This window comes from Styela clava, chromosome 9 (genome assembly GCF_964204865.1).
Source record: "Styela clava chromosome 9, kaStyClav1.hap1.2, whole genome shotgun sequence".
NCBI lineage: Eukaryota > Metazoa > Chordata > Ascidiacea > Stolidobranchia > Styelidae > Styela > Styela clava.
This window is the reverse complement of record NC_135258.1, coordinates 9,025,604-9,039,486: the sequence shown is the minus strand read 5'-3', so window position 1 is coordinate 9,039,486 and position 13,883 is coordinate 9,025,604. Positions and strand designations below refer to the sequence as shown.

The following is a 13,883-nucleotide window of genomic DNA, read 5'->3' as shown; positions in this document are numbered from 1 at the left end:
GCTTGATATAGTCGTTTTCAATTTTGGTACAATGTTTTTACAGTCAGTACATATGTATTAACACTAGCACGCAGCAACGCAGAGAAAAATAGCAGTGGGAAGGTCCAACTCATTTATTTGATAGGCAATGAGTAGGAAACTATTAAAATATCACACAGCGTGGGATCCAAAACCTATAAATATGCCATTTCTTTCCAATCACATATCTAAAATTCAAAATCTGACATATTATACAAGATGAATACGAAAGCGGTGATACTTGTTGCTTTATTGGCTGCGTTACTGATACAAGACACCCAAGGCTGGGGCTGGGTGAAAAAAACAGTCAGAACCGTACATCGTGTGTGGAAAAAATATCCGTAAGTAGATGAAAGACACACTATACAGAACTATTTGTCTGAATTTATTTTGAATCATTTGAATTTACATTTCTAAAACTATCTAAGAAGTTTGCATCTTTAATATCTCAATCTTCTCTATCCGTCAAATCTGGGCAATATTGTTTATCATGAATGAGTGTTAGATTTGATTTATTACAAATGAAAATTGGCAAAATCGAATTTACCTATTCAAAACTTATCAAGCTATCAAGATGTTTCAAATAAGCATCAATTACATCTCTGCCGCAACTAAATTTCCCTTCATTGAAGACAAACAAATTATTAATTTTGACACAATCACCTAAATATCAACTACTTGTTTTTTTGTGAAAATTTTTTTACTGGTGTTTTCCAGCATTGTCAGATACGCAGTTAAAGGAGCAGCGGTGGCGACTGGATTCTGGGATGGAATCAAAACGCTAAGAAATATGGTAAGGTCCCACTCAAAAACATTTCTGTATCCAAAATCTATTTCTGCTTATTATCCACTGTAGCTGTGCAAGGGAAAACAACAAAATGATCAAATATATACCCTCATTCATAACTATATGTTATAATGGTTAAATTTTTCCTCAACTCTAAGCTATTCAGTTCAATATACAAATGCAAAATTTTTAGGACGAAGCAGAACTTAGAAAGGCAATGTCCAAAATGGAAAATGATTTATCAGAAGAGCTGAGCGATGACACAGTTGCAGATTTCATGCAAGCAGTTGAGGAAATTGTCAACTTGTCTGACGGTAATGAAACACATTGCAGTCATAATATTAGATTTATTTAGAATGGCAATGATAGAAAACTGTAAACATGAAAATTGAGATACAATAATCAAATTTTAAAGTACTCTAGTACTGAATAGCACTTTTGACAACGTCGGTTGAGTAGGTCGGAAATTTGGTAATTGGACACCCAAAATGCGCAATATTTTCCGAAGAGAAACAAATTCCAAAAGAAATCGAAAATTGAATATCTTAATAATTCTCTCTAGTATACGGTGTAATAGAACTCCTGCTATTGTCTTGTGTTTCTGTGATTCAAAGTCTGAGCCAGTAAAAGAATATATTTTAAATTAAAACACAGTATTTACAGTAGACTTAATCGATGGAGAATGCGTCAAATTTAGCGCGTATACGTTTTTTTCATAAGCAGGTGAACTTCAACATGTGCAAAAGATGGAATTCAATACACAAGATGAAGACAGCGCTGACGTAGAAATAATGTTGGATTCTCTGCAACGTCACACATCAAATTAATCGATTCTTCAATAAAATATGATTCAGTGATGGCAAAACTGATTGAAATCAATTCTATCCAATTGCCACGATTATGCAACGACGACATTTTGCTCATTCAAGGCTTCCTATAATTTTCTTTATTTTCCCATCAATACCCAGATAAGAATATGTTTCATAAGAACTTATACTCAAGACAGTTAATTTGACGTATCGCCACACCATCGCTGTACTAGGGTCATCTCTCATGCAAATATATCGTAAACGTAGAATATCAGTTTCCTTATTATTATTGCAGAACACAGGGGTGTGTAGGTATGCAAACTGCGGCCTCGAAAAAATGTTGAAATTGGCTCTTATAGGCGCTATGCTCTCTTACAGACTGAAACAATATCATACAAAAACTTCAAATGAAAACGAAAAATACCATAAATTTCATTTTGATAGTGCCGTGAGAAGTAAAACATACTACCGCAGGCAGTACGGATAAAACGCAATAAATTGGGCGTGCATGACAAAAATATATATAAATACTGGGGTAGAATGCTTTTCGCGTCATTAAAATACAACGACTGTATATATAAGAATAACAACATCAAGTAGTTTGAGGTATAGAAACGGTATAGCAGAAACGATTCATTTTCATGATATAAATATTATTTCACTTGTGTTTGTGGTTGGAGAGTGGCCATACGCGGACCATCATCGTCAGCTTTTTACACGAAGTATACATATAATTCAGTCAGGCAATATTTTATTTGTCATCGCAAATAATGATTGCACAGAAATTGATACCGATATTATTACTGGTAATGACAGGAGTCAGAGAGACCTTATGAGGTCTTCAAGTAGCGCCACATCTATAACCCACTGTTACTGGTTGAGTTTGAAAAGTAACTACATATGTTACAACTATTGACTGTTTTGAAAAAGATGATTTATCAAAAAAATTTAAAGTAAAAGCAATTTTTCTGAAATGTAAAATACAATAAATACAAGAGAAGCATATCGAGAGGAAATTTACATCAAGGGCAACGTTGAAGAAATGTAGGCCTGTAAAAATTACAAAGAAAGCAAACAACAAATAAGAAAAATTGCTTACAACTAAAGCATTTTCAAAAATAATATACAAAATATATATATTCAACTTCGTATAAGAAATAAAGTAAATCGCAATGAAAATGGTCATCGAATTGTTGTCATTCAGGTTTAGAACTATTACTGTAGCGGGTATCGGATTAGAATTAGATTTACACCTATAGTTCGCTTTACTTTGCCTTGCAAAAATGTTTTTATTGTAAAAAATAGCTCTTCAATGAATTTACAATTTTTCAGAACTTAATTAAAGATAGAGTAATCTCCAATAGACTATTACCAAAAATTGGGCCGATATTGCCGATACCGATACATAGATACATCTCTGGTCAGTATGTGGTGTTTTTGCAAAGATATAACAATTTTACTGGCATAAAGCACCAAAGTCTACTTTGTGCCAATTTCGATAAAGAATAAATGCTTGTGCAATTGATATTCCTATTACCACTCCGACATAACACATAACAAAGCATTGATCGTCATTAAAAATAGTTAAATATACAACTCACATTAAGTAAAATAATACTAGAATCATATTTTGTAATTTCTCAAGTATAAATTAATATTGCACCAATGAAAAAAAATCGAATTATTACTCAAAATTAAGGTAAATTGGTCAATGTTAAAGTCGCAAATATTTTCTGACTTTCCAGGATCTAAAATGAAGCCGTGGAGCAATCATCAGAACTCGACAAGATACATATTTTGTTATTAGTATATTTCGTGTAAACTTTTGATATAAAACTTTTGTTAAAATGCTAGTTATTACTACTTAAGTTATGCTAAGACGGTGTTAAAAGGCATAAGTAAGCTATTTTTTGAAGTTTTGTAGATCTTTACCATAGTTCCCAAAAGTTGAGCACTACCTGATATAACGTTGTTAAATAGGTACCGTGCGGTAACATCAATGAAGGCTAGACCTCATCGGTATTCTCGTGCTAAAATGAACGTCGAACGCATTTTACAAGTCATGTTAACTTTTGTACTGCCTACATGCAATTCTTTTGCTAACAGCAAACCTCAGGATCAGCTGTCTTTTTCTATATTCTGCGATATAGAATTTAATATTCAAGACTTCAGAAATGTAGAATTCATATTGTTGAATAAATTGAATGCATTTCCCAACTTTTTGTATCGCATTGACAAAATTATTTGTCCGACCCGTTTAAACCCAGTTTGAGTCATACCTGGCTCGCGGTCAAATAAGTTTGAAGACTCTTGATCTAATTGATTGATTTTGTATAGTCGCCGATAATATAAATGCAATATTACATTTTCAAATACCATCTGTTTATAAAATAATTATATTGATACATTTACAAGAACACCTTGTCCTGTACTGCTATTAATTGGCCAAAAACAAAAAAAAAACTGTGTTCAAATACAATGGAGTCTGTCTATAATAATAATGATTTCATGTAAAACGGAAAGACAGTGTTTTCATAGTTACTATAATACCTTAGCTTGTATTGACATTAATAGGCCACAAGCAAATCCAACAATGCTGATTATCATGTAGAATTTCATCGTCTCCGTGGCCTGGTCGTCAAACATTGACTTTAATTCTAACTGTTTCGTACAGTAATAATAGGTTGGGAAATAATTTGACAGTAAAAACAAGTACAGAAAAAACGACAAAAAATTTTGAAATTGCTAGAAATTCGAGTTAAACATAATCAATAGATACGTTAATGCACCGCCACTTTTTTTTTAAATATTTGCTACGAACGCTCAAACTTCATTATAATTCCTATATTGAAATGATCAATACCCTTTTTAGAGAATGCTCACTGCCATGTTTTTGTCATTATAAAACTTCCAACATAATGGGATGCGATTAAAAATTGATAACATTGACTCAGTGCTTCCGACCGTTCACTAGAATCAGGGTATTTATGAAAATTTAGTAATACCACGCTCAAGCTACTGCTGTAATAACGTTACACAAGTTTGGACGGAACTCACATTGTTATATCAATGATGAATGATGTAGAATGAAACAGACTTTTATTCCAGTTCACGATGGATCCTGTTAACAAGTGCAGCCTATGCATTCTTTGAAAAAAAGAACTTTTCTGGTGTCATTTTTACAACTGTGACAATTCGAATGACAATCTATATGTCAATACAAATTGATAAAATGGCAGTTATTTTAGTGTAAAATATCTGTTATTTCAATCGAAATTTTTGTCTCGAAGAATGCTGATTTATTTTGCAGTCTTGTAGTCACAATTCATATTCTTGTTTGCGAAATTAGTAATAATAATAAATGACATTTATAATTAAAATTAATTATAAAAAACATATCACATTAGGAAAGATGGTAAAATATAGGATCCCTGACACACACGTATGTCAAGTTGAAGGAGGTATGAGTACTCCAATACTCGCATTAATACACATTTATTCAGATACCTGTCGCGGCGCCATTGAGACAAAATTTATGGTAGAACAGCGATGGTGTGGCGATACGTCAAATTAACTGTCTTGAGTATAAGTTCTTATGAAACATATTCATATCTGGGTATTGTTGGAAGAAAAAGAAAAATAGAGGAAGCCTTGAGTGAGCAAAATGTCGTCGTTGTACAATCGTGGCAATTAGATAGAATTGATTTTAATCAGTTTTGCCATCATTGAATTATACTTTATTAGAGAATCGATTAACGTGATGTGTGGCGTTGCAGAAAATCCAACATTATTTCCACGTCAGCGCTGTTAATAAAGTGATTCAATTTGAAAATTACCCCTTTACTGGTTCAGACATTGAAGCAAAGAAACAGAAGACGCTAGCAGATGGCGTTTCAGGAAAAAGGACTTTCACAGTGAGAGTGACGCGAGTTTGGGAGTGAACGAGTGTGAAACTTTTTATATCACACAAAAAAATCTTGAAAATAAAATTGCTCAAAATTTGCTAATATAAAAGGAATATAAATTTATATAAACTTGCTTGATTCAGTCCCTTAATTGTGGTATATATTTATTTTTTTGCGATCTATCAATATAAACGTATAATTGGCTAAATACGCCAAAAAATCATGCTACTGTTCAACAAGAGAGGGATGCTTAAATATATCGAAACGAAAGTCAAAACGAGGTAGTACAGGTTTGCAATTTGTCACGAGAGACTCTACTGGTGCCGCAGTTTTCATTTCACGATTTCAACCGCTATAATGTGCACACTTTTTAATTTAGATAACGTAATGGCACCCAAACAAACAAATTCAGGAGCCCAGAAATTTTGGAAATAAATAAAAGTAATAGACTTCTAGCAAAAAATACAATCTTTCATCATTGAGAATTTCAAAGCAATTGGTCCAGTATAGTTAAAGTCGTGTTTTAGTTGTTAGAGATAAAAGATATATGAGTGAGTTTGTGCAAACAGATTAGGAGAGTTCTATGTCATTGCAATTGACATGCTATCTTGCCCGCATGCTAATGTAGGTCAATTGTCATTAGGGCATCGAGTACAGATTGTTTGGTAAACGTCAATGACACTGAATGGACAAAAGACTGGAAAAGTTTGCAGGTCAGTCGTAGATTGATCAAAGATTGTCGGTCGTGAAAGCTAGCGAAGCGACCGAGAGGTAGCCAGTAGTATTGACTGTTTGGCAAGCAAGCTAAATCGTGGTTTTGTAATTCGACCCTTATATACTGTGAACAATGGAGATAATTGAAATGACAATGACATTTTTGACAATCGAATGCGAAAAATACGAAATGTAGAAAGCTGTGAAATTTACAAACTCGCGTTTTTTACCTCTCAAAATCCCGTGTTAAAGTGCCTAATACGGTTTTAAACAATTATCGTAAACAAATAAAAAACGCTTATTACAAGTAAAGAATAACAATTACATTTTATGTACATTTTTAGGTAAATCGAACATTTACTAATTTTGAAATGATTTTGTTTGATAGAGTCTACGATTGCATTTTTATCAGGTTTTTCACATATTTTATAGTTGGCTTTCTTTACGTGGATTTGTTTTAATAAAATTGTGATACATCTTAATGAATTGAATGACTATAAAATGCATTTAGATTTCATGCAGCAGCTGTTATTAGGCACTGCGGTTTTCTGTTGTTTATGTGTTGTCCATGTTATTGTTTACTATCGCCATGGCGGATTTTGATACTCAGGACATACTAGCAGTTGTGAGGGAAAGCGACAGAAACGATGAAAACTTGCATGTTGCAACCCCTGGTAAGCCACCATCTGCATTGCATAGAAAAGGGTATTCCCTACCTGAAGAATCATGGCTGGAGAAATGTCAGCTATTAGAAAACTGGATTCAGGTATGTATTACTCACTTGCAAATTGATGCATGTTTACGGACTGTTCTAGTCATATTGATGTAAAGCTGGGGCAAAGCTTTTTAAATTGTGCTGGGATAGCATCCTGTTGTTTTCATCATTCACTACGTTCTGATCTGTTTTCTTTAAATTCTGTTTAGCTTACGATAAGTTAGGTGTATGCCCCCCGCCTTACTACCATGACATAAAGATACACCGAATCAACGAAACTAGTTCAGGGCATTAATAGGCCAGTATATGCCATGGTTTCAAAATTGAATTTGACATTTTAACAACATTGTTCATTGTTTAATGCAATAGAAAGTTTCAATTTATCCAGGGTCAGTCTGGTTTTATGATTGGGACTATGTCACTTTCACGTCGAATCGTATTTACAAATATATAATTAAATCTTGTGTATTCAACTTTTATTTTGTAAAGTTTTATTGGAGTCAATGGGTTGTTTTTCAAGTACCAACATCGGTTTCAAATTGTTCATTCATTAAAAAGTAATTGGCAGGCGACAATTCCGAATCCAAAGAATTTTAGACCAAAAAAAGTCATGGTTTATTAAGTTTTTGTAAGTTTCGTTTAATGAAAAAAAATTGTTTGATTCACGACAATCGTGGCATGATAATGATTAAAGAAAGTTAACCAGATAGAAAAGACTGAGAACTATTCTTTGTAAATAATAGATTGAATGAAAAATCAGACCTGGGGATAAGTATTCAAATAATAATATTGAACCACACTTTACTCCAAAAGTGATGTTGAAAATTGTAAATCATAGAACTTCAAATGTTAGTTTGATTCAAAGTTTAGTGTTTCCTAGTATTTTTAAAAAACAGCATTTTTTGTGACGACAAATACCAGATGACGTCGTATACCTATGAACTTTATTTTTCTAGTAGAAGATGGAAGATAAACAGGCAATTTTCATCCGGAGATGTTTTGGACAATATAGTGGCTGAGTTAGACCACGAAACCACAGATTCAAAATACAAAGATGCTGATGACGTGATCTTTAAACGTATGCAGGAATTCGTCAATGATGTGAACGCCTATAATTGAAAATAATTATTTGTTGATAAAGTTCAATACAATGTATCAGTTCAATAATCAGAATATATAAGAAATGAAAAATAAAATATTTGCCATTTTAAAAAAAAAATAGGCTTAATATAGGCAGAATTTCCACCGTCCATCTCGAAAGGCAAATTTATATTGCTATCTGTAAAATAGTGAAATAAAGGATAAATAAAGAGTATTTCATCCTAAAACAAGAGCGATAATAATAGTTGCTAATGAAACCAATATTTCACGTAATTAGTGCTTCTTTTTATGAAGTTTTGCACAAGATGAAAGACGATTGTGTGTTGCTTCAGTGTCTTTCCAGATCGAGAGATGGAAAATAATTTATTTTTATGCAAGAATAAAAATTGTACAAAACGGTTCTACGATACATATAATTATGTCTACAAATTGTCAATTGTTTCCTAAATAAAAGTGTACTAGTTTGTGCGAAAAGGAATTCTTGCAGATAATATGGACCCAACTTTTATGTAAAATCGCAGTTGATCACACGGACAATAAAAAATGAAAAAAAAACTACTGGGAAACCAATGCATTCGTATAATATACATGTTATTATATTAATTGAGGATCGCCTACCATAATTATCAAAATTTCTTACTTAAATTTGTGAATAGTTTTACTTTGCCTGCATGGTTTTACCTACTAATATTGAAAGCTTCTGTAGTCAAATGCTACGTGTCTGTATTTTATGATGACCCTTTTCGTCCGGTATCCTTCAAATGTTCGTTCGTAATAGTTTTATTTTGATAGGTAATTTTAAAATAGATAAAATATTATTTTAGTATGGCTCTTATATAACGTGCTTTCTTCCATGAAAGTACGAGATAATGTAGAATTTATGAAAAGTAAAAAAAATGGAGATTACAACCAGAAAATGAATACTTTTTAAAACTATTTTCTCAAAGCACCACACTGAGGAAAATTGAAAAAAATAAATCTCCGAGCTTGACATTATAGTGAGTCCGAAAATATGAATTTGAAAAAAGGTTAAAGATTATTAACTATTTAAAAAACATGCGCTTCCTCTAGGAAAAAAATATACAATGGCTAGTGAGTATAAAATTGATCCTGGAGTGACAAGGTTTAAAATGTGTAACCTTCGGATAACATGGATTACAGAAATGAAAAATTAGTGATATATGTTCTCTTATTGTACGTAAGTTACTCCATAAGCTTTTATTCTTTTCTGTAAAATTTTGCTAGAATTCTAGATGGAGGATGAATAAATCCACTATTTGTTGGATTGTTTTATTGTACGAGTGTACAAGTGGGCCCTTTTAGTAATCATTTATTTGCTTTAATGCTCTTCAAATAAATGTTCATAAACTGTGATAAAGATTTAGTCCAACTCTATTGCTAACTGTAATTTTGCTATTAGTGCAACGAGTACTGTCCTTCACGCGTTTGGAGAGTTTTAATTAGTAAAACTAATCAGGATTATGTTGATAATAAATGAAGCACAAAAAGAATTTCTATACAGAAAAACTTCATCAGGGCATAATTCGAAACGTTGGCAAATTACATCGTTTTGCTAACACCGGTTTTGCTTCATTTATTATCAACATGAGTTTACCTGGTGGCAATCATGCACTAATCAGGATTATGTTTAAACTGGGGAAACGGAGGTTTAGTTTATTATCATACAAGAATATGTGCACGCGACAGGAAATATTAACGCTATTCAATGAAGGTTACTTTTGCCCCCGTTACGACTTTAAATAGCCATTTTTATTCTTTTACCGTCAGGTTCGGTACGGGTTCATCATTATTGAGAATCAATAAAACAAAAGGTTTCAAAGAGTAAATGTTGAAACGCTTCCGTACGACTCATAATATTATACGCTTTTTAATAAAACAATGAAATACGATATGCCTTGTCAATAGAGTTCTTCCTGGATTATTATGTATAAAAGTAATGCAGTCGCTGCTTTTAGACATATTTTGTTCAACTTTACTCATAGACGAAGACGTATTACCTGTTAGAAGGTAAGTACAAAAAACTTCAATATTATCAAAAAATAATTATTTAAGAAAAACAAGTGTCATGCCGTTCAAAGTTATCGTTTTAAAATACCGTCAGTGAAATTTTATTTTCTATTCTTACAGATAAGTATGGAGATGCGTGCAATCGTGTTGGTGTTGTTGTTGGCAGTCGTATTGATCAGCTTCGCTGAGGCTACTTCTGAACCTACTACTAAAGAAATTCGGCTACAGAAACTAAAACGTTTCTGGTATAACCACCTGTAAGTGAAACACAATTATTACTGATATCGATTTTAATCGGTAAGTATGTTGATAGGTATTTGTCTGATAGGTATTTGTCTGTCTGTCTGTTTGTCTGTCTGTCTGTTAAATGCACGCGATATCTCACGAAAGCGAGATTGAATCTGCTCCAGATTTTGCATGTGCATTCATCAGATGTCGGACCAGAAGCCTAATGATTTTGGATGAATTATGTCGTATAATTGGCGAGTTATTAATTAATTGGTGATGGGACACAAGGTGTCACTATGAAGTAAGAGCGCTGTTTTGGGGGATCCCCTAACTTTCGGTCGATAAGTCTTCGGTCTCTGACCGAATACGTTTTTTGAATATTTGAGTAAAAATGAATCAATTTCAACGAAGTAACAACTTAAGTTGCTGTACACGAATTTTTTATTATTAGTGTACAAACTTTCCTTTTGACGTAGCTAGTTTTATATATCATTCTAGTTTTGTATATAATTTTCAATCACTATTTTAATCACTATTTCCTTTTTTACTAGAAAATGGAGAAGAAAGTGGATGCAGCAAAATCCTGCTCCAAAAGACAGTTTGGACGAAATTTTGACAACGTTCGACGACGACAGTGATGAGTTGGCATACCAAGACACCATGGCCGAAAAATTGCAAAAAATATTTGAAGACATTTATGAATAAAACGAAATCACAACAAACACCCATGTTTCATAACCACAATTTGAAATGATAAATTATGTTCAACACAGTAAAACATGGGAAAATCACAATTTCAATAGTGTTTCAGCTTAAATGTCTGAACAAAATTTTCAATACATTTCAATTATGGTTATGACACTAAAATTACTTAGTATGACAACGACCTCTATTATTTTCATTTTGTAATATTCGGTGAAAATAAAATGAATCTTTAAAACAATTCTTTGAAGTCCTTATAAACAAGCATAGTCAGCAATTTTTATACCACACTTATTCACGCTTTTTGCTTGGTACAATTCCCTATACAAGCAGCCGCTGATATCTAACGATATGTAAGGAGTTAACTATTATTTGGGAGGACTGGTATCTTTCCGCTGTCATACCGTGACTGGAAATGATATCAAACAGGGTTTCATCGTTTTCCACGTTGTTTTAATGTTCCTGAAAAGCAGAAAATAGATCCGGTACAAATACACTGAAACCAGTCATGGTGATAATACAAAATAAAACTGGTTGAAAAAAAATGCATCTTTACTTTCCCAACCCTACGAAATATAATATTTTTGAATTTATAATAATTCTGTCCACGTTTCTGTACAGAAGGTTAAGTTAGTGTAGGCCGTATGGAATGATAAGAGAGTCGTAAAAATGTTAGTCGCACGGAATTGCAGTGGCGCCCTTTTTACAAGACTACTTTGTAGAAGTATGAAGGGTATGCAAATGATGCGCTCCCTTTCCCTACAATATGCCAGAGTTAGATGACAGGCACATGTTAATCAAATAACTAGTAAGGTTTTCAATCCGAGATAATTGTACATCGATGGCATCTAACGTATATTGGATCCTCAATTAAAATTTATTAATGATCTGTTTCGAACGTGTATCCATCGTATCAAAAAACAATTTACTAATGATATAATATATGACATAGAAAAGACTCATTTGAGGCATTTGTTGGAGTTTTCTGCTGAAGTAGGAATAATTGTTTATTTTATTATAGAATTTTCTCAAAATGCATATTCTGTCGCTTTATTGCAAATATTCAGTTTTCACAAAGTGACTCATAACTCCCAAAATACAATAGTGCTATTTCAAAATTGTCTGGTTCAATCCTTGTTCATATATAGAAAGATAATTTCGGCTAAGTGTATTTATATTTGCCATAAATGTTCCCTGTTTGGCTCTGGTCATAAACATGCTAGTCATAATCATCATTGTCTTTTAAAAATCATAACCTTAAGATTATGAAACAACAAGAAGTGACCTATTTTCTTCTATTGTTAAATTTGAACAAGGGCTGTTTTATATAGTGTAACACATGTCCGGTATTGCTATTGGTCCCAAGGGCTGAAAAGATGTTTCAAACATTTAGCCTAAATATCAACGATTACGTAGGTCGTAGACTAGGGGTCGGCAACCTTTTGTCGCTCGCGTGCCAAAATAAGGGTTGCAAGTCATTGGCGGGCCGCACATATTTTTAGAAAGATGAAACCGAACAGATGGTACTTTTTATAATAAAAATCAAGCAGTGAAACATCTCTCGCATAGAATATAGAATTATTTCCTCAGTGCATCTCATAAAATCCCATTTGAATATTTTCAGCGCCATCGAACCCTTTGCACTTAGCATCAACTTTTCTGCGTTTTGTTGCCATTTGCTTAATTATCATTAAATTATATGCTCATTGAACAAGTAATTGTGAATTATATAATTGTTAGGTTATAATATAATTTAGTCTAAAGAATATATTCGTCAAAACGGATGTTTCGTTACTATAATTCAGTGAAGCGTCGCGGGCCGGATTATAGTGCCGGATTATAGTCGGCCGTAGGTTGCCGACCCCTGTCGTAGACTGTAGATCGTATTTTTCCTATATGAGTAAGATCCAACCCTAATTCCCAAATTAAAAAAATAAATAAATTCAGATGAGTTAGTATATAAATGCGACTGAAACTCAACTTTAAATCCAGAATCACGTAACACCCAATTTTACGATATTGTAGCCGACATCTCATTATTTTCATCGAATAATAAATAGCTAGAATATCAAAATACTACACAATTTAAACATTTTAGTAATATTATTATTTTTTCAAGAATTCTGTGGTTGGACAATTCTTCTCTTCTCATCCAATAGATTTCAAATTTTCAGTACATGAAAAAAGGGCTCTAGAAGGTAATAATCCCTTTTTTCATTCAATTCGAGATCTATGGGTTCTACATTTCCCCTTACCCTTCAGTCGTTTTTCTACCACGTGACATTGCGTCAGACTAACCCGCCATACATTCAAAAACCGATGCTATGCCAAAGGTACCAACGCATACTAAACAAAAACAATAATAAATGTAAAACATCAAACGCAGTTCACTTTTAACAACTTGTATAAAAATTGTAAATTGCCATCCCATAATTCTGAGCATATACAATAGAATACTGCATAAAAAATTGAACAAATTTACATCCAGCTAATTTTACGAAACCTAATATTAACCTCATTACTGAAATTTGCTGCACGATAAATTCAACCCATGGCATAAACTCTGTGCAATAGTCGCGACCTTCAAACAAAACAAAACCAGGGAAGTTATGGGGGTCAGACGAGGAAGCAATTTTGGGTACACGATGCTTAATATCTAATTGTTGACAATTGAATAAAGGTTATGACTGATGTCTCTTATTGTTCCAGGCTGGTGTTTAAGGTGAAAACAATTATGAAGAATAGAGTGTTTGTGCAAGTGCGTTTTAAAAACGTGTTAGCTTACAATATATTGTTTAATATATTAGATCATGTATTCTCATTTAATAGATCAGGAAATTGATTAAACCACCTAAACACTTGCACTTTATTGTTTC

At 32.8% G+C, this 13,883-nt stretch overlaps 2 protein-coding genes across 2 annotated transcripts; both read left to right on the top strand.

Moving 5' to 3' along the window:
• Nucleotides 1–235: 235 nt before the first annotated feature.
• Nucleotides 236–1,883, top strand: LOC120339730 (uncharacterized). Its single transcript, XM_039407918.2, has 4 exons — nucleotides 236–359; nucleotides 736–811; nucleotides 999–1,119; nucleotides 1,529–1,883. Exons 1-4 carry the CDS (start codon nucleotides 238–240, stop codon nucleotides 1,630–1,632), a joined length of 423 nt encoding a protein of 140 aa, XP_039263852.2. The 5' UTR covers nucleotides 236–237; the 3' UTR covers nucleotides 1,633–1,883.
• A 4,260-nt stretch (nucleotides 1,884–6,143) lies between these two features.
• On the top strand, nucleotides 6,144–11,235 carry LOC120340137 (uncharacterized). The gene is made up of 3 exons (XM_039408395.2): nucleotides 6,144–6,999; nucleotides 10,198–10,334; nucleotides 10,857–11,235. Exons 1-3 carry the CDS (start codon nucleotides 6,802–6,804, stop codon nucleotides 11,008–11,010), a joined length of 489 nt encoding a protein of 162 aa, XP_039264329.2. The 5' UTR covers nucleotides 6,144–6,801; the 3' UTR covers nucleotides 11,011–11,235.
• Nucleotides 11,236–13,883: the final 2,648 nt, after the last annotated feature.

Excerpts from the sequence above, each read along its gene's own strand:
- LOC120340137 (XM_039408395.2), top strand. The coding sequence starts at position 6,802 with ATGTTATTGTTTACTATCGCCATGGCGGATTTTGATACTCAGGACATA. Across the intron at positions 7,000-10,197 it reads TATTAGAAAACTGGATTCAG|ATAAGTATGGAGATGCGTGC; the intron begins GTATGTATTACT and ends CTATTCTTACAG. Across the intron at positions 10,335-10,856 it reads CGTTTCTGGTATAACCACCT|AAAATGGAGAAGAAAGTGGA; the intron begins GTAAGTGAAACA and ends CTTTTTTACTAG.
- LOC120339730 (XM_039407918.2), top strand. The coding sequence starts at position 238 with ATGAATACGAAAGCGGTGATACTTGTTGCTTTATTGGCTGCGTTACTG. Across the intron at positions 360-735 it reads CGTGTGTGGAAAAAATATCC|CATTGTCAGATACGCAGTTA; the intron begins GTAAGTAGATGA and ends GGTGTTTTCCAG. Across the intron at positions 812-998 it reads TCAAAACGCTAAGAAATATG|GACGAAGCAGAACTTAGAAA; the intron begins GTAAGGTCCCAC and ends CAAAATTTTTAG.